This window comes from Gigantopelta aegis, chromosome 9 (assembly GCF_016097555.1).
Source record: "Gigantopelta aegis isolate Gae_Host chromosome 9, Gae_host_genome, whole genome shotgun sequence".
Lineage (NCBI taxonomy): Eukaryota > Metazoa > Mollusca > Gastropoda > Neomphalida > Peltospiridae > Gigantopelta > Gigantopelta aegis.
Genome location: NC_054707.1, coordinates 3,837,480 through 3,856,027, shown reverse-complemented (window position 1 = coordinate 3,856,027; position 18,548 = coordinate 3,837,480). Strand labels below are relative to the sequence as shown.

Here is an 18,548-nt window from a genome sequence, read left to right as displayed (position 1 = left end):
CACTACCAATTAGGTTTTAGCAAATGAACCAGAGCTTGAGGCTATGCATTTAGCTCCATGCTTCTAAAGATATAAACACCATATAATGTACTCGGTTAAATTTTAATCAAACCTCAACCCTCAAAAAAACACCCCAAAAAATAAAATACACAAACATTTTACTTTATTTTGATAGTAATGGTGTAGTGCCTCAAATCTTCTTATCCAACGTTTTTTCCAGTTCTTGACCTCCTTTAGTGGCTTGTGCTTATGAATTTTTAACTATTCACCTTCCATTTCTTAATGAGTTAATTATTGCAAATGAAGTAGACCCTCTATGGTTCCACCATTTTCAGTTGATTTTCACGATGAAGTGTTAATTTCTCGTCAGTAAACAAGCTACTATTAATGTTCATGCCTACTACTTTTGTTTACTGATATAATAGTTTTATGACTTGCAAAGTTTAATATTTTATCAACACATTTAATTTTAGGAATTACTGGACACTGAGTTGCGATTACGAAATGGTGGACTAGGGGGAGTGCCTGACTTTGCTAAATGGGAAGAAAAGATTCTCTCCACCAAGGATATCTCCGAACTCGTAAGTAGTTGAACGGTCCATGAGTTAATGAAGTTTTATAGTTACTTACACACTTGTTTTTAAATCGATGATGAAAGTGCAGGGGTCCAGAACACAGTCACAGATGTGTCTGAGATTTTAACAGTTAAAAATATTAACAGATTAAACATAGTGTCAGTTCTGATCTGTTTTTATAATAATATGGGGTGTGGTCACAATAGTTAACTTGCCACTCTTTTACGATGCAGTCAGTATTTTAATCTTATTTTGTGCAAATGTTTTTCTTTTAGGGATCATGTTTGAAGGACGTGCAGGCTCATGTTCTTGAAAAGTTCCTTAAAGGTTTTATGAAGCCAAAAGTGCCGAAGGCACAGACGACCATTATCCACAATACTGAGGATAATGTCAAAGGTTGGTGGTTTTTAAAATAAACAACTTTGTTGATGGAACTGTTAAGTGTACATTAGGATAAACATTTTCTTAGCATTTAGCTGAAATGATTTTACATGTTGAAAAGTGCTTCAATTGCAGATTTCTGCTGATAAGTAATAAAATTTACCTGCCTAGAGTTTACATTCTCGTAATTAAAAAATTTGTCAGATGGTATTATTGACAGTTTTTATTAGTCACCATCATTTTATCACAATTATATTAAGAATTGTCGGCTACGCAGTTATGAATTATGGGTGTGTTTATCCAACTACTGTTACTGTAATTCAGATGAGGAAGTGTATGGTGATGAGGATGATGAAGATGACAAGAAGGCGTCGTCACGGATCGCCCAGTGGCGAGACGCGATTGACAGCTGTCAGACTCTGTCCCGCCTCCACGTACTCCTCGGGATGTTTGACTCGTGTATCAAGTGGGAAAAGTCAGCAGAGAATGCCGTAAGTTACAACAGTTTGTACACATTTTATTGACGTTTAAGTAACTATGATTAAAGAAAAACCTTTGTCTGTAGTAACCACTTAATTAAAACAAATAAAAATTGATTTTTTTTTTTTTAGGTACATAGTGCAGCTGGTTGGAACTGTTACTGTAGAAACAGGTTATAGAATAAATTATTTTTATATCTTACATCATGTCAAAAATTATTTAGCGATATTAATAGTCACTTCAGAACTGATTGTAGTATTTATACACCATTAACCCAGCCTTAGTATTTTTGCTTCTTGGACTAATTTTGTTTTTGTATTTTGACAGAAATGTTAGATCTGCCCCTTTGTTAACCCAATCCAATCGTTTTGTTTTTGTGTTTTGACAGAAATGCAAGATCTGCCGTAAGAAGAGTGGGGAAGATAACCTCTTGCTATGTGATGAGTGTAACCAGGCATTCCACATGTACTGTCTCCGACCAGCCTTGACCTACGTGCCCAAGGGCGACTGGTTCTGCCCTGCTTGCATTGTACGTATCAACAGGTGGTGTTACTACAGGGTCTTGTTACACACAGGTGGTGGTGTTACTCACAGGCGGGGTTTTTTCGCACAGGCCTTTTAGAACTTAACATTGGCATAACACGTCATGTAAATGATGTCCTAATGATTTACTTTTATTTTCGCTATTTTCAGAGGCTTAAATGAGAACTGAATTTCATATGATGGTATATCATTTTATTAAAATAAAGAAACAGGAATGAATATTAACTGTAGATCTGGGATCTTGGCGTTTTACTGTTTAAAATGAAGTGGGATGTAGCTCACTGGAAGAACTGGTACCTGAGGTTTGATAGGTCATAGGATCATCCAGTGCACTTGGTAGACTCATCTCCACCAGTGCTGTGGTATGAGCAGTCTTTGGATAAGTATAAACAAAAGTTGCCTTGCAATATTCAGTGAAGAGTAGCCCAGCATGTTTGCTATCTCACTGTTCTAGGCCAAGCTTAAAATTAATAATATGATAGACATCAAATAGCCATAGCTTAATTAATACAGAGGTGTTGTTGAACAAATACTCCTGTTGACTTCCTGACCATTATATTTCATCTTTGTTGTACCGTTTTTTGTTGGTTAATGTAAACTGTTTCTTTATATTTGTAGCCAGCCTCTCAGCGACGAGTGCGAACTCCCAGATACAAAGAATCTGTAAGTTGGTTTACTGCTTTAGTTCTAATGCAGGCTTCTATCAAAGAGGAATAATATCAAAAATTGTATGAAACAGCTTTTGTAAATACAATTTTAATAAGTGTATATAAATTCTGTGTGATACACTTGAATTTAATATTGATCAAGTTCTACAGTAATGTTAGTAATAGTTTTAGTAGAACATTTTTGTTGTTTCCAGAGCAGTTTTCCATTTCATTTCATATCAAGCCAAACTCTTAATTATTAACAAAAAGGACTTTAAATATTTGTTATAATAATAAAGTATAGATAAATATCACATGAAGTGACTTGATGAAAAGGTCGGATTATTTTTCAGAATACTGGATTTTAATGCCACTGGTTTTGTTTTGATTTGTATTTGAAAAGTAAACCCCCCTGATTTTGTTTTGATTTGTATTTACTGGCCTCGGTGGCGTCATCGTTAGGCCATCGGTCTACAGGCTGGTAGGTACTGGGTTCGAGGCATGGGATTTTTAATCCAGATACCGACTCCAAACCCTGAGTGAGTGCTCCGCAAGACTCAATGGGTAGGTGTAAACCACTTGCACCGACCAGTGATCCATAACTGGTTCAACAAAGGCCATGGTTTGTGCTATCCTTTGGGAAGCGCAAATAAAAGATCCCTTGCTGCTAATCGGAAAGAGTAGCCTATGTAGTGGCGACAGTGGGTTTCCTTTCAAAATCTGTGGTCCTTAACCATATGTCTGACGCCATATAACCGTAAATAAAATGTGTTGAGTGCATCTTAAATAAAAAATTTCTTTCTTTTGATTTGTATTTGAAAAGTAAACCCCCTGATTTTGTTTTGATTTGTATTTGAAAAGTAAACCGCCTGATTTTGTTTTGATTTGTATTTGAAAAGTAAACCCCCTGATTTTGTTTTGATTTGTATTTGAAAAGTAAACCCCCCTGATTTTGTTTTAATTTGTATTTGAAAAAACCACCTTGCTTTGAAATCGAAATGTTCTGTCAGTTTAGACAGTTATTTTTTGTGGACCCATTCTCTGATTAGATTGTTTGCCCCACATCCTAACCTATGCCCTACGACTAGTGTATCAAAGGCCATGGTATGTACAGTCTTGTCTGGCACTGTACATATAAGAGACCTATTGCTGCTAATAAAAACACCCTGTCCGCTACCAATCCTGGTTGGCTACTTGTGCTGTCCTGCACTCTTGCCAAGCGATGGTAGTTCCCTCTCCCACCTCTCAAACCCATTCCTGTCCTGGACGGAGGAGCAGGCAAAAGTCGACACCTGCACCCATGACAGGTGTGTGCTACAACATCTTGCTCTGAATGTACACATTAAACCCTATGACCTGACCTAATAAAAACGTGGGGTTCCTCTTAAATCCGTCACAATTCCAAATTGTTTACAACCAATGATGATGAATTAATGAATGCACTTTAGCGGTGTCGTTAAACAACAATGAACATATTAATGATTTTATTTCCTTTAAGATGATTTAAGCTGATAATGTGTTGTTTGTGTTCAGCATGACTATGCGTTGTTTGAGGCGGAGGAGGATGAGGAGGAGCCGGAGCAGGAGAAGATTGAACACGAGGAGAACTGCGTGGTGTGTGGCAAGGACCAGGAACTGTTGGCCTGTTACACGTGCCCCTCGGTCTACCACCTCGACTGTCACGACCCCCCTCTCCGGCGATCACCCAGGTCAGTGCTGCACGATCTCAACCCCTGTATTATAAAACTTTGTCTGGACTGTTATTACCCATATGGTTACGTGCCACTAACACCTTGATGTTATACAATTGACATACAGTCAGATGAGTTCAGTGACTAAATTGACATTGATTATGTGTAATAAATAGGATATAGATCGCAGGATTGATGGTGGTACAGGCAAGACTAAAGTTTTGAGTATAAGACAAAGCTCTAACAGTAGTTCATTATGGAACTTCTAATTATGCACTGTGGTGTACAAATGAGACCGTATTATTTTGTGACAGTGGAATAAGTGGCCTGTGAAAAGCATTCCATTTGTTAGACCTAGCAGGTAAAATAAAAATCACGTGCTAACAATAGCAAAATATTGCAGGTCATTTCTCATCTATTTACCTGAAGTGGAGTTTGTGATTCTGTTATATTTTAATTTTATAATGCTCTAAACAACATCTCGGAGGCAGGCTCTAATTTTCCACAGTCACAAACCCTTACCCCATACCATGTTTTATTTCTAGCAGGCCATATTTCTTTTGGCCTGCTTTAAAAAAAAATAAACAACAGCAGGCCATATTATACTTCCTATTTTGAGTGTGTGTGTGTGTGTGTGTGTGTGTGTGTTCAGCATGTTAAAAGTAAAACGATATGAATCTGTAAGGACATTCAACTCTAAAGTGATACATCTTTTTGTTTTTCAGGGGAGTGTGGACTTGCTCTGATTGTAAAACTGGAGGTCCAACAAAAGGAACCAGATCTAGAAAGGGTAAAAGACCACAGCGGAGAGGTGAGTAGCTTTGTTTCTCTTACGTTTGATCAGAAAAAGATTGTGTGATTCTAACTCCAGGATGGTAAATCAATTTTAAATGTAAAAAAAATTTTTGTATCCTTGGTATACATATGAATTTGACCACCTGATGCACAGTCTGTCTAGGATCGATCCCAGTCATTGGGCCCAATGTGCTATTTCTCGATCCAGCCAGTGCACGACTTCTGATATATCAGATGCTGTGGTATGTGCTATCCTGTCTATGGGATGGTGCATATAAAGGATCCCTTACTACTAATAAAAAATTATATTGGGTTTTCTCTCTAAGACTCGAAATAATCAAATGTTTAACATCCAATAGCCAATGATTAATATGTAAGGTACTCTAGTGGTGGTGTTAAACAAAACAAACTTTACTTTAACATATTTTTATATTTATGCTTTGGATAGTCGGGTCTTAAAATAAAAAAATGTTTTTATCCTGATTGTATTCATTTCAGTAAGCTATATATGTTAGCCAATAATTAATAAACCAATATGCTCTAATGGTGTCATTAAACAAACTTTTTCTTTCATGGAGGTACATTTGTGTTCGCTTTCAGCTGTGGTTAAGTCGAAATATGTACCTGAGACTTCGAGTGATGAATCCAACAATGAGAGTGAGAAGGAGAACACAGAAGATGACATTACGCCTCAGCGAGTGCGGCGACAGAAGAAAACGACGAAACGAAAGTCGCCTGTCAAGCGGTCACGGAGGTCGAATGAAGACTCTGAAGAATCATTCTCATATTCACGAACAAACAAGCGAGCTCCATCCGAACTATCAGTGAGTATCTCGTTAGATCTTGTTAAAAGATGGGTGTATATTGGTGTTTTCCAAGATTTTTTAAAATCAGATTGGCTCAAAGTTTAATAGAACATACTAGTGAAAAGGCACTGCAGGTCTGCAGCAGGAGGGGTTTCCAGATTATAAATTGCTTATTTGGTAATAAATTATTAATATTATTTTGGTGATTGTCTATTCTGATAAATAATTTTAATGAAGTAAATTAATTATATTTTTTGATATTACAGATGCATAAATTCATTGACCTAAAAATTCCCAATTACAACTAAAATCGCGTCAGCCAATAGACTGGAGATAAATCCTGGGGTGTCTATATCCATACAAAAGATCACTTTCTGTCATTCAATACGAGTAGCGTATGTGATGGCAGTAGGTGTTCTCTTGCTCTTCAGACACCAACTAGCCATAGTTTAAAAATGTTTTGAGGTGTTGTTAAACAAATACTAGTATTCTTTTCGGGTTTTCCATAGTGGGATGTAGCCCAGTGGGGAAATGCTTGCTTAATGTGAGGTTGGTCTCGGATCGATCCCCATCAGTGGACCTATTGGACTGTTTGTCACTCTAGCCAGTGCACCACGACTGGTATATCAAAGGCAGTGGTATGTGCTATCCTGTCTGGGATGGTGCATATAAAAGATCCCTTGCGACTAATGGAAAAATGTAGCGGGTTTCATTTCTATGACTGTCAAAATGACCAAATGTTTGACATCCAACAGCCGATGATTAATAAATCAATGTGCTTTAGTGTCGTTAACAAAACAAACTTCTTCTGGGTTTTCTTAATAACCAGTAATTAAATATGTTTTTACATATTCTTTGCCTTTAATAGTGTGTCATTACTCATTGGTAACTATAAAGTGAGTTATTTAATAGTGTGTCATTACTCGTTGGTAACTATAAAGTGAGTTATTTAATAGTGTGTCATTACTCATTGGTAACTATACAGTGAGTTATTTAATAGTGTGTCATTACTCATTGGTAACTATAAAGTGAGTTATTTAATAGTGTGTCATTACTCATTGGTAACTATAAAGTGAGTTATTTTATAGTGTGTCATTACTCATTGGTAACTATACAGTGAGTTATTTAATAGTGTGTCATTACTCATTGGTAACTATACAGTGAGTTATTTAATAGTGTGTCATTACTCATTGGTAACTATAAAGTGAGTTATTTAATAGTGTGTCATTACTCATTGGTAACTATAAAATGAGTTATTTAATAGTGTGTCATTACTCATTGGTAACTATAAAGTGAGTTATTTAATAGTGTGTCATTACTCATTGGTAACTATAAAGTGAGTTATTTTATAGAATGGGTCTTCCTTTACCTATTACCGTCTCTACTCTCAGATCTGTGAAGATATTCTGGCGAGATTGACGAAACATGCGTCGAGCTGGCCGTTCGTTCACCCAGTCAACAAACGAGATGTGAGAATTGTTCTGCTTTCATTCTTTTGTTAGAGATACTCATTGTTTTATTACTGTTCATACTTCTGACCATTCGCATTGTGTAACTTACTGTCCAAGACATTCTTTTAATGCCACAAATATAAAGTTTTGGAATTCTGGTGTTTTTAATATATATTACAGTTGCTTACAGTCTACATCATAGCTGGATGTTGATGTTTGAAATAAACAGATTGTATTCATACTTTTTTTAAAGTGCTATTTAGTCCATACTTTTATTTGAATCTGTACGTGTTAAATAAAACGTGTTAACCAATATTTGATTCTCATGCCACTTCTAGTTTCAGAACCAGAAGAATCTAATTAGATCTATTGCATCGTGTTTAGTTTGGCATTTCAGTCGTTCACACTTCTAAATAATGGTATAGAGATAAAAGGTTTTAGTATCTATTGTATGTTGTGAAATTGGTTATAAAAACTAAGGCTCAAACTTAAGAATTTGTCACTAGCAGCATTTTTAAAATCCTTTTGGCATAGGCAAAATGTTCATCTATGGCAAGTTTTAGCCTACCTACTGCAATTTTAAACAACTTAAAAAGCACAAATTACACCCTCAACTACTGACTATAATGTTTAAAAAGCACAAATTACACCCTCAACCACTGGCTATAATGTTTAAAAAACACAAATTACACCCTCAACCACTGGCTATAATGTTTAAAAAACACAAATTACACCCTCAACCACTGGCTATAATGTTTAAAAAGCACAAATTACACCCTCAGCCACTGGCTATAATGTTTAAAAAGCACAAAGTACACCCTCAACCACTGGCTATAATGTTTTAAAAGCACAAAGTACACCCTCAACCACTGGCTATAATGTTTAAAAAGCACAAAGTACACCCTCAACCACTGGCTATAATGTTTTAAAAGCACAAAGTACACCCTCAACCACTGGCTATAATGTTTTAAAAGCACAAAGTACACCCTCAACCACTGGCTATAATGTTTAAAAAGCACAAATTACACCCTCAACCACTGGCTATAATGTTTAAAAAGCACAAATTACACCCTCAACCACTGGCTATAATGTTTAAAAAGCACAAATTACACCCTCAACCACTGGCTATAATGTTTTAAAAGCACAAATACACCCTACACCCTCAACCACTGACTATAATGTTTAAAAAAGCACAAACTGTACACCCTCAACCACTGGCTATAATGTTTAAAAAGCACAAAGTACACCCTCAACCACTGGCTATAATGTTTTAAAAGCACAAATTACACCCTCAACCACTGGCTATAATGTTTAAAAAGCACAAATTACACCCTCAACCACTGGCTATAATGTTTAAAAAGCACAAATTACACCCTCAACCACTGACTATAATGTTTAAAAAGCACAAATTACACCCTCAACCACTGGCTATAATGTTTAAAAAGCACAAATTACACCCTCAACCACTGGCTATAATGTTTAAAAAGCACAAAGTACACCCTCAACCACTGGCTATAATGTTTAAAAAGCACAAAGTACACCCTCAACCACTGGCTATAATGTTTAAAAAGCACAAAGTACACCCTCAACCACTGACTATAATGTTTAAAAAGCACAAAGTACACCCTCAACCACTGACTATAATGTTTAAAAAGCACAAAGTACACCCTCAACCACTGGCTATAATGTTTAAAAAGCACAAAGTACACCCTCAACCACTGACTATAATGTTTAAAAAGCACAAAGTACACCCTCAACCACTGGCTATAATGTTTAAAAAGCACAAATTACACCCTCAACCACTGGCTATAATGTTTTGTGCAGCAGCAAAACAACTGCAATAGGTCAAGCCCCTGGGCCCAATTTCAGAAAACATTGTAAGCCTAGTTTTGCACATAAACGTAAATCTACAAGTAAACCACAATTATTATTATTATTATTGTTTAAAAAATATAGTTTAAAAGTCCTTAAAATGCTCCATCTTCTGTAATAATGTAAATTTCTTCGTGAAATAGATGTCAAACACTTGTAAATGTATGCCCGCTAGTCGCAAACGTAAACTTACGATGTTTTGTGAACTAGACCCCTGACCGTTGGCTATTGTCATTGTTAACCCTAATAGACTATTAAAAAGAAATGTATTTCATTGTGTGTGTTACAATATGAAGGTATAAAGACTATTTTAAAATGTTTCAGTAAGTGACAAGATTTGTGTTTGTTACGATATGAAGGTATTAAGACTATTTTAAAATGTTTCAGTAAGTGACCAGTATTTTGTTTGTGCCTGCAGGTGCCAGACTACTACAGCGTGATCAAACACCCGATGGATTTCCAGACGATCCGACAGAAGCTGATGAGGCTGAGCTACTCGTCGGCCCAGGAATTCATCAAGGACATCGCTCTCGTCTTCAAGAACTGCAGCGACTACAACAAGGTATGTGTCACATCACGCGGTCAGTGTAGTCAACCACAAACACTGTAACCAGGGCCATATGTAGCTTAAAATAACTGGGGTACAGTTACCAATTTTTTTTTTTTTATAATCACTGTATATAGTTGTCTCCAGCTAGACAAAAATGGCATTTTTAAACTGTAAGTACACTTCTTCCTTTTCCTTCTGTGGTTTTTTCTTTATTATTATTTTTTTTCTCCTTTTTTAATTTTTTTTTTTTTTGTGTTGTAGGGGTTGGGGATGGAAACTACTAGTTATGGCCCTTTTGACAATTTGTTATCATAGTCTAAGCAGTCTTCTGTGGAATCTGATTCCATCATGAGTACTTACAGAACGTCATGTATTGTTTTCACTGTATTTACTGCACAAGTTATTGTTATACTGCAAGAATATGTACTACAAAGTGACGTAAAATGGGCGACAGTGGGTGTGTTGGTGTTTTGAAAATATGCATGTAGTCTGTCTTTAAGTGTGTTTCAGTGCCCCTGATTAACATAGGTGCGGGACGTAGCTCAGTGGTACAGTGCTCGCCTGGTGTGCGATCGATCTAGGATCAATTCCCGTCTGTGAGCCCATTGGGCTATTTATCATTCCAGCCAGTGCTCTACAACTGGTATAACAAAGGCCGTTGAATGTTCTATCCTGTCTGTGGGATGATGCATATAAAAGATCCCTTGCTGCTAATCGAAAAGAGTAGCCCATGGAGTGGCGGCAGCGGGTTTCCTCTCTCTATATCTGTGTGGTCCTTAACCATATGTCTGACACCATATAACCGTAAATAAAATGTGTTGAGTACGTTGTTAAATCAAACATTTCCTTCCTTCCATAGACAAGGGATACTGTTTACAGTCACTGTTTGTAGTCTCTTGTTTCCATCAGAATATAATAGGTTTTGTATTAACTGAATTGTTTTTATTATTATTCTATTTTGTAACTTCCTTCCATAGACAAGGGATACTGTTTACAGTCACTGTTTGTAGTCTCTTCTTTCCCTCAGAATATAATAGGTTTTGTATTAACTGAATTGTTTTTATTATTATTCTATTTTTTAACTTCCTTGTAGGTGGACACCGATGTGTACAAGTGCATGGAACAGATGGAGAAGGAGTTTATGCGACTGCTTGGCGACAGTCTGCCGTTCTACTCCTACAGCCGCAACACCACCAGTGTGGATGACGGTGGACGGAGGCGCGGCAAGAAGACTTGATATCGGCGTGCTGTAGAAGAGTTCGTACTGTACCCTGTATATTTATACTATTGACGTTAACTGGTGGGATGCCACTGTACATATATTGTTAGTGTGTCGTGCCAGTCATTGTTATTGTCTTTTGTTGTTTTAGTGATCCACTAGGAGATTAAAATGAAATTGCTGCATATGTTTGTGGCACTTGGGACGCAACATGAAAAGGTAGTAGTCCGAAAATGTTATAATTTTTTTTTTTTTTTTTTTGTCTTCTTTTTATTATTTTTTTTTTTTTTTTTTGTTTTTTTTGCTATTCTGTTATGTTGCTTACTAACTGTGGTGCAGTTTAGACGTGTTAATAATTCATGAGTATTTTAACAGTGTGTGTTAAAGAGATAACATGAGGCATTGTCTGTCATCTGTTCACATATTTTGTTAAAGAAGATCAAATATAAGTGATTAATTTTTAGCATTTAGGTCTGCATTACGCTTTTGTGTTTTGTTCTGTTTCTTAACAATCATATTTTTTTAGGTCAACCTAATTTTATACAGTCAGTCAGTCATGCGCAGTGAACTCAGGTATTCATAGCCAGGTCTGTACCTTGCCAATCTTACAGTGTATGCGAGGTGTGCTGTTTTAACAATCAATACCCCACAGTCATTTATTTAGACTTGCCTCCCTTACATTTTGCATGTTCTTGTATTATGAATATCTCCAGAATGTGGTATTTATTTGCATACAAATTTAAAAAGCTATATCCAGTTTATGAATGATTTTCTGCAAGGTATTAAGAACCTGATCTAAATGAAACTGAAGTAAATGATAGTTAGCCAAGATACATTAAGAAACATCAACCCGTTCAACAAAATTGTGAACTATTGTATCCACACACAATTTTATTCAATTTTACTATATAATGATGATAAAGACATTTTCAAACCGTGTGATAAATTTATCTTGTATCACACACATGTGCGATCTGGACCGGAACAAATGGGGAATTCCCTTTTTATTTTTACTGGTTTTGGCGCCTTTTTGTTACTGACGTCATGTATGATTTACAAATGACGTCACATCGTATTTGAAACATTACACAAGACTGCCGCAAAGTATGATTGTTAATGTTAAGTAAATCCATGAAAGGAGGATTTATTAATAGATTTAAGAAAGTGTAGTTATGACATTAAATTAAAAACCGTTTTTGGAAAAAATAAAAGAAGTTATGTAATAAATACAGAACTTCACATACATTGTTTTCACTTCCTATTTATTGCACTCGTTTATTTTGTGCAAGAACATACCATGCATTTATCACTGTGGCATATTCTTGAATTTAATGATTTAGAGCACATGCAATGATAAGTATCATTAGGAACCACAATTTAACGAATCCTTGCCGAATATGTATTTTGGTAACTGCACGAAAAAACCCCACCATGGGTCAGATTTTACCAAAACAATGTTTAGAAGCCATCCGTGATGAAAACTTTCTGAAATATGCCACTGGCAGAGAATTGCCAAAAATCTACTGAACTTAAATTAATTTTATTGAGTATTATAAAATGATTATAGAGAGAGAGACCTTAATTTTTAATATTTTACAAGCGCTGTAAAAATAAGTAAATGTGACTATGTGGAAATGTGTACTTAAAGGAGGGGTGCCATAGGTGAATTGCACAATTGTAACTATCACCAATTAAATGAGGAAAGCAATTGCTTGTATAAATGGAGGATAATCTTCAGCTTACCTTGATTTCTCTTTTGTTGCAGACCGACGTATATTTATCCATTGATGAACTGATGGATTTCGCTAATGCTCTTTTGTACAGGAGTTAGTGTCTTGGATTAGTTCCATTGTACATTATGTTAAACTAATGAATGCAAATATTCAAGTCTATGTCCCTGTAAATATTTAAAGTAGCAGCTTGTTTGTGTCTTGTCAATTTTTGTAATTGAACACATTCTCAGTTTTGTGTTAAATTGACGATACCAAAATATAGTTATCAACCAAATAGGTGCCAGGTAAACTGGTTTCTGAACATGTAACTTTCAAATTGCCAAAAAATACTTTTTGTGTTCAAAATGTTTATTCACAGAAAATAATACTAGTTAAAAATGTTAATTTTTTGTTTCTTTTTCAAAACCATTTATCTTTTTCCTATACTAAATATTTATCTTTTTCCCATACTAAATCTAACAAGAACTAACTTTATTGCTACAAATGTATGCAGATTGTTTTAGTATAGTTGATTACATTCATGTAATTTTATGTCTGTATTCTTCAGTGACTGTCGCGGCATTGTACAAATGGAATAAATTTTCTTTGTCTTTATGGAGATTATGAATTACACAGCTATTTTTCTAACTTAGGTCAAAAGTAACTTTCTATTGGCTGGAAGATGTACAGTTTATCAATATTATTCGTTTGTTACATTGATGAACGTCCATTTTGACATCCATGTATTTAACCGAATCATGTTGATATTCACATTCAAGCTAAAGAGGTCGTTTGACTTTATTAGAGGTTCAATATTAAAACAAATGTAAATAGTGTCTCTATCTAAAATGTCTCTGCATTTGTGTCGGACATTTGTGTGACAAGACCTTAATTTCATACCTCCATCTTCACTCGTTTGTAATTATTGTAAGTTCATTTGTGTCGGACATTTGTGTGACAAGACCTTAATTTCATACCTCCATCTTCACTCGTTTATAATTATTGTAAGTTCATTTGTGTCGGACATTTGTGTGACAAGACCTTAATTTCATACCTCCATCTTCACTCATTTGTAATTATTGTAAGTTCATTAGAAAATAATGACATTTCTTCAGCCATCAAATTGATTCAACCAAATATTTAGGTATTATAACAAAACAGAGACCACAATAATTGATTTGTTTTAATTTTCTTGTCATTGCCACATTAGTTGAGAAACAACTACATTGTAACAACATGTATAATTTTTTAAAGCTACGCAATTCTGATGTATTTAGCAAATTAAAATTTATATATTTCCCACTTTAATCAACTGACATTTTTTAAAATATTTTTTTTACAATTCTTTGTTGAAATAAATGAAACATAACAACTTCCTGTCTCATGATTGTATTTCACTTAAAACTTGATAAATATAGCGATTAGATAGTCATTTGGACTTACCTTTAACTTAATAAATATAGGTTTTTAAGAAAACATTATTTGAACTAGGTGGCTCTACTAGCCAAATACTGAAAGTAATGAAAAATTAACTCTAACGTTTTGTATTTTAGCTGCAACTTGGCCATGGTTGATGTGATAGTGCAATAAGATGTCGCTCCCATTTGTAACTTTAACTGTCGCCAGCCCTTGGTGCTACTTAAGGTCTATAGTGGTAGTAAAAAGGGGCGGATTTGATTGTCAAGTTGTCCAATGTGGGAAGGCAGTTGTCTGGTCACTGATATTTACATCTTATTTATTGAAGCAGATGGGATGTCTCAAGTTACTAAAGTTTGTTCATTCAGCCATACCATTATAGCACATTGATTAACTAATTAACCATCCTCTGTTGGATATCTGACATTTGGTAATTGTGACAGTCTTTAGCAGGGTTTCTAGATTATGGTAGCCCCACTCCCATGGCTAGTGATATTCAGTGTTGGGCTAGTAAATAATTACTATTGCCATGCCCAACGGCTAGTGATATTCAGTGTTGGGCTAGTAAATAATTACTATTGCCATGCCTGATGAGGCTTCTAGATTATGGTAGCCCCACTCCCATGGCTAGTGATATTCAGTGTTGGGCTAGTAAATAATTACTATTGCCATGCCCAACGGCTAGTGATATTCAGTGTTGGGCTAGTAAATAATTACTATTGCCATGCCTGATGAGGCTTCTAGATTATGGTAGCCCCACTCCCATGGCTAGTGATATTCAGTGTTGGGCTAGTAAATAATTACTATTGCCATGCCCAACGGCTAGTGATATTCAGTGTTGGGCTAGTAAATAATTACTATTGCCATGCCTGATGAGGCTTCTAGATTATGGTAGCCCCACTCCCATGGCTAGTGATATTCAGTGTTGGGCTAGTAAATAATTACTATTGCCATGCCCAATGGCTAGTGATATTCAGTGTTGGGCTAGTAAATAATTACTATTGCCATGCCTGATGAGGCTTCTAGATTATGGTAGCCCCACTCCCATGGCTAGTGATATTCAGTGTTGGGCTAGTAAATAATTACTATTGCCATGCCCGACGGCTAGTGATATTCAGTGTTGGGCTAGTAAATAATTACTATTGCCATGCCCGACGGCTAGTGATATTCAGTGTTGGGCTAGTAAATAATTACTATTGCCATGCCCGACGGCTAGTGATATTCAGTGTTGGGCTAGTAAATAATTACTATTGCCATGCCCAACGGCTAGTGATATTCAGTGTTGGGCTAGTAAATAATTACTATTGCCATGCCCAATGGCTAGTGATATTCAGTGTTGGGCTAGTAAATAATTACTATTGCCATGCCTGATGAGGCTTCTAGATTATGGTAGCCCCACTCCCATGGCTAGTGATATTCAGTGTTGGGCTAGTAAATAATTACTATTGCCATGCCCGACGGCTAGTGAAAACAAAAGTTGTTATAGGATAGCACATAACATGGCCTTTGATATACCAGTCATGGGGTACTGGTTGGGGTGGGGGGGAAACATAATCGGAGAATGAGTCCACCTAGGGGATTTGATCCTTTTACCCAAGCACTTCGGGTAGCTACTAACTGTATTAGATCCGCCCCCTCATAAGTTCACTGAGTACATTAACAATGTGGTGTTGGTTCTCAAAGTACGTTCCTTATGTTACTCATAAAATGATTTGTGACTTGCGATATATAACAGGACAATGACGAAAAATAACTGGATTTTCCAGAATTAATCACGTTTGTTTTGTTTAACAATACCACTGTAGCAGATTGATTTATTAATCATCGGCTTTTGGATGTCAGACATCTGGTAATTTTTACCTATAGTCTTAAGAGGAAGCCCACTACATTTTTCCTTTAGTAGCAGGGAATCTTTTATATGCACCATCCCACAAGACAGAATAGCACATACCACAGCTTTTGATATACCAGTTATGGTGCACGGTCTGGAATGAGAAATAGCCCATTGGGCCCACTGGGATCGATCTCAAACTAACAGCCCATCAAGTAAGCATTTTACCACTTGGCTACATCCTGCCTGAAATTAATCATTTAAGCCAAACTAATTGAAGTAGCTAGCCTAATTCTTCATGTATGGGCAGGAGTTAGATTTGTTAGTACTTGGCTACGTCCTGCCTGAAATTAATCATTTAAGCCAAACTAAATGAAGTAGCTAGCCTAATTCTTCATGTATGGGCAGGAGTTAGATTTGTTAGTACTTGGCTACGTCCTGCCTGAAATTAATCATTTAAGCCAAACTAAATGAAGTAGCTAGCCTAATTCTTCATGTATGGGCAGGAGTTAGATTTGTTAGTACTTGGCTACGTCCTGCCTGAAATTAATCATTTAAGCCAAACTAAATGAAGTAGCTAGCCTAATTCCTCATGTATGGGCAGGAGTTAGATTTGTTAGTACTTGGCTACGTCCTGCCTGAAATTAATCATTTAAGCCAAACTAAATGAAGTAGCTAGCCTAATTCCTCATGTATGGGCAGGAGTTAGATTTGTTAGTACTTGGCTACGTCCTGCCTGAAATTAATCATTTAAGCCAAACTAATTGAAGTAGCTAGCCTAATTCTTCATGTATGGGCAGGAGTTAGATTTGTTAGTACTTGGCTACGTCCTGCCTGAAATTAATCATTTAAGCCAAACTAATTGAAGTAGCTAGCCTAATTCCTCATGTATGGGCAGGAGTTAGATTTGTTAGTACTTGGCTACGTCCTGCCTGAAATTAATCATTTAAGCCAAACTAAATGAAGTAGCTAGCCTAATTCTTCATGTATGGGCAGGAGTTAGATTTGTTAGTACTTGGCTACGTCCTGCCTGAAATTAATCATTTAAGCCAAACTAAATGAAGTAGCTAGCCTAATTCCTCATGTATGGGCAGGAGTTAGATTTGTTAGTACTTGGCTACGTCCTGCCTGAAATTAATCATTTAAGCCAAACTAAATGAAGTAGCTAGCCTAATTCCTCATGTATGGGCAGGAGTTAGATTTGTTAGTACTTGGCTACGTCCTGCCTGAAATTAATCATTTAAGCCAAACTAAATGAAGTAGCTAGCCTAATTCCTCATGTATGGGCAGGAGTTAGATTTGTTAGTACTTGGCTACGTCCTGCCTGAAATTAATCATTTAAGCCAAACTAATTGAAGTAGCTAGCCTAATTCCTCATGTATGGGCAGGAGTTAGATTTGTTAGTACTTGGCTACATCCTGCCTGAAATTAATAATTTAAGCAAAACTAATTGAAGTAGCTAGCCTAATTCTTCATGTATGGGCAGGAGTTAGATTTGTTAGTACTTGGGTTGTAAGATCAAATCATCTGTTAGGTTATTTCCTGGTCCCTACTAGTGCCAAACGACTTGTATGTCATGAGCTATGGTTTGTGCTGTCCAGTCTGTGAGAAAATCTTTATAAGAGGTTTATTGCTGCATATGGGAAAATACAGTGTGTGTTTCTCTGAAAACGTCAATGAATTATAAAATACATGACAACCACGAGCAGACAATTAATTAATTAGTGTGCTCTTGTGATGTCGTTAGAGAAAATGAAATGTAACTTTTGTTTAATTTAATAGTAAAGCAAAAAACTACTAGCCGAAAAATCGTGAAACGTTTTAACAGCAGGACATTTGAATTAACTTTTGTTTGTTTGTTTGTTTGTTATATCCTTTAGTTATTTTAGTGTACAGAATTGTATGTGAATGTTTTATTGTTGCATTATGTACATAAAGATTTGTTTAACACTATTAGGATCTAGATGTCATTAGGGTCACATTCCACTTGATCTACTACATGGGTTAATAATCTTCACTGAACTTACAGTGTACAACATTCAACTGTGTGACACCGCCTTTAGTAAGTCTACTTTTGTGTGACCTTGTCTTTAAAAAGTTGTGACTTGGATGGGTTTTTGTTTTTTTAATAAAACGAATCAAAAACAATCATTTACCTGCTAAGATTTGAATTGTTTGGTTAACTTTATAGTAAAGTTAAGATATCAAGAGGTGACATATGTTTTCATTTCCAAACATACTGTTTCAGTTTGATACAAAATTATTGAAAATCCTCCTTAAAATTGGTTTATGGCTAAAACCAAATATGACCCTTGAACAGTGATGTAATTTATGCAATTTTCTCCTGCTCTGTATTGAAAATAATTGAGAATTATGTCGTATATGAATAACATTGTCATTTAACATAGGTATTTTGTAAGATGGTTTATATGAAACTAGAAGTAGGAAATTAAAAAAAAATTTTTTTTTACATATTATTGGGAATACAAAGTATGCATCATTAATAATTTAATTATAAAGTTAACCATTAAACTAACATAATTTGCTCTTAAACTTGGGGCCATATTTTTGTTTGTGCA

General features: G+C 35.7%; 1 protein-coding gene across 1 annotated transcript in view; it reads left to right on the top strand.

Annotated features, from left to right (window-relative positions):
* Nucleotides 1–14,684, top strand: part of LOC121380732 (tyrosine-protein kinase BAZ1B-like) — a 43,731-nt gene extending 29,047 nt beyond the window's left edge. Inside the window, exons 22-32 of the mRNA XM_041509690.1 lie at nt 474–581; nt 851–971; nt 1,281–1,447; nt 1,825–1,965; nt 2,598–2,642; nt 4,160–4,335; nt 5,043–5,128; nt 5,713–5,936; nt 7,310–7,387; nt 9,660–9,803; nt 10,885–14,684. Coding sequence (XP_041365624.1) covers nt 474–581; nt 851–971; nt 1,281–1,447; nt 1,825–1,965; nt 2,598–2,642; nt 4,160–4,335; nt 5,043–5,128; nt 5,713–5,936; nt 7,310–7,387; nt 9,660–9,803; nt 10,885–11,028 — 1,434 coding nt within the window. The 3' untranslated portion in view covers nt 11,029–14,684. The remainder of the gene's footprint in view (nt 1–473; nt 582–850; nt 972–1,280; nt 1,448–1,824; nt 1,966–2,597; nt 2,643–4,159; nt 4,336–5,042; nt 5,129–5,712; nt 5,937–7,309; nt 7,388–9,659; nt 9,804–10,884) is intronic.
* Nucleotides 14,685–18,548: the final 3,864 nt, after the last annotated feature.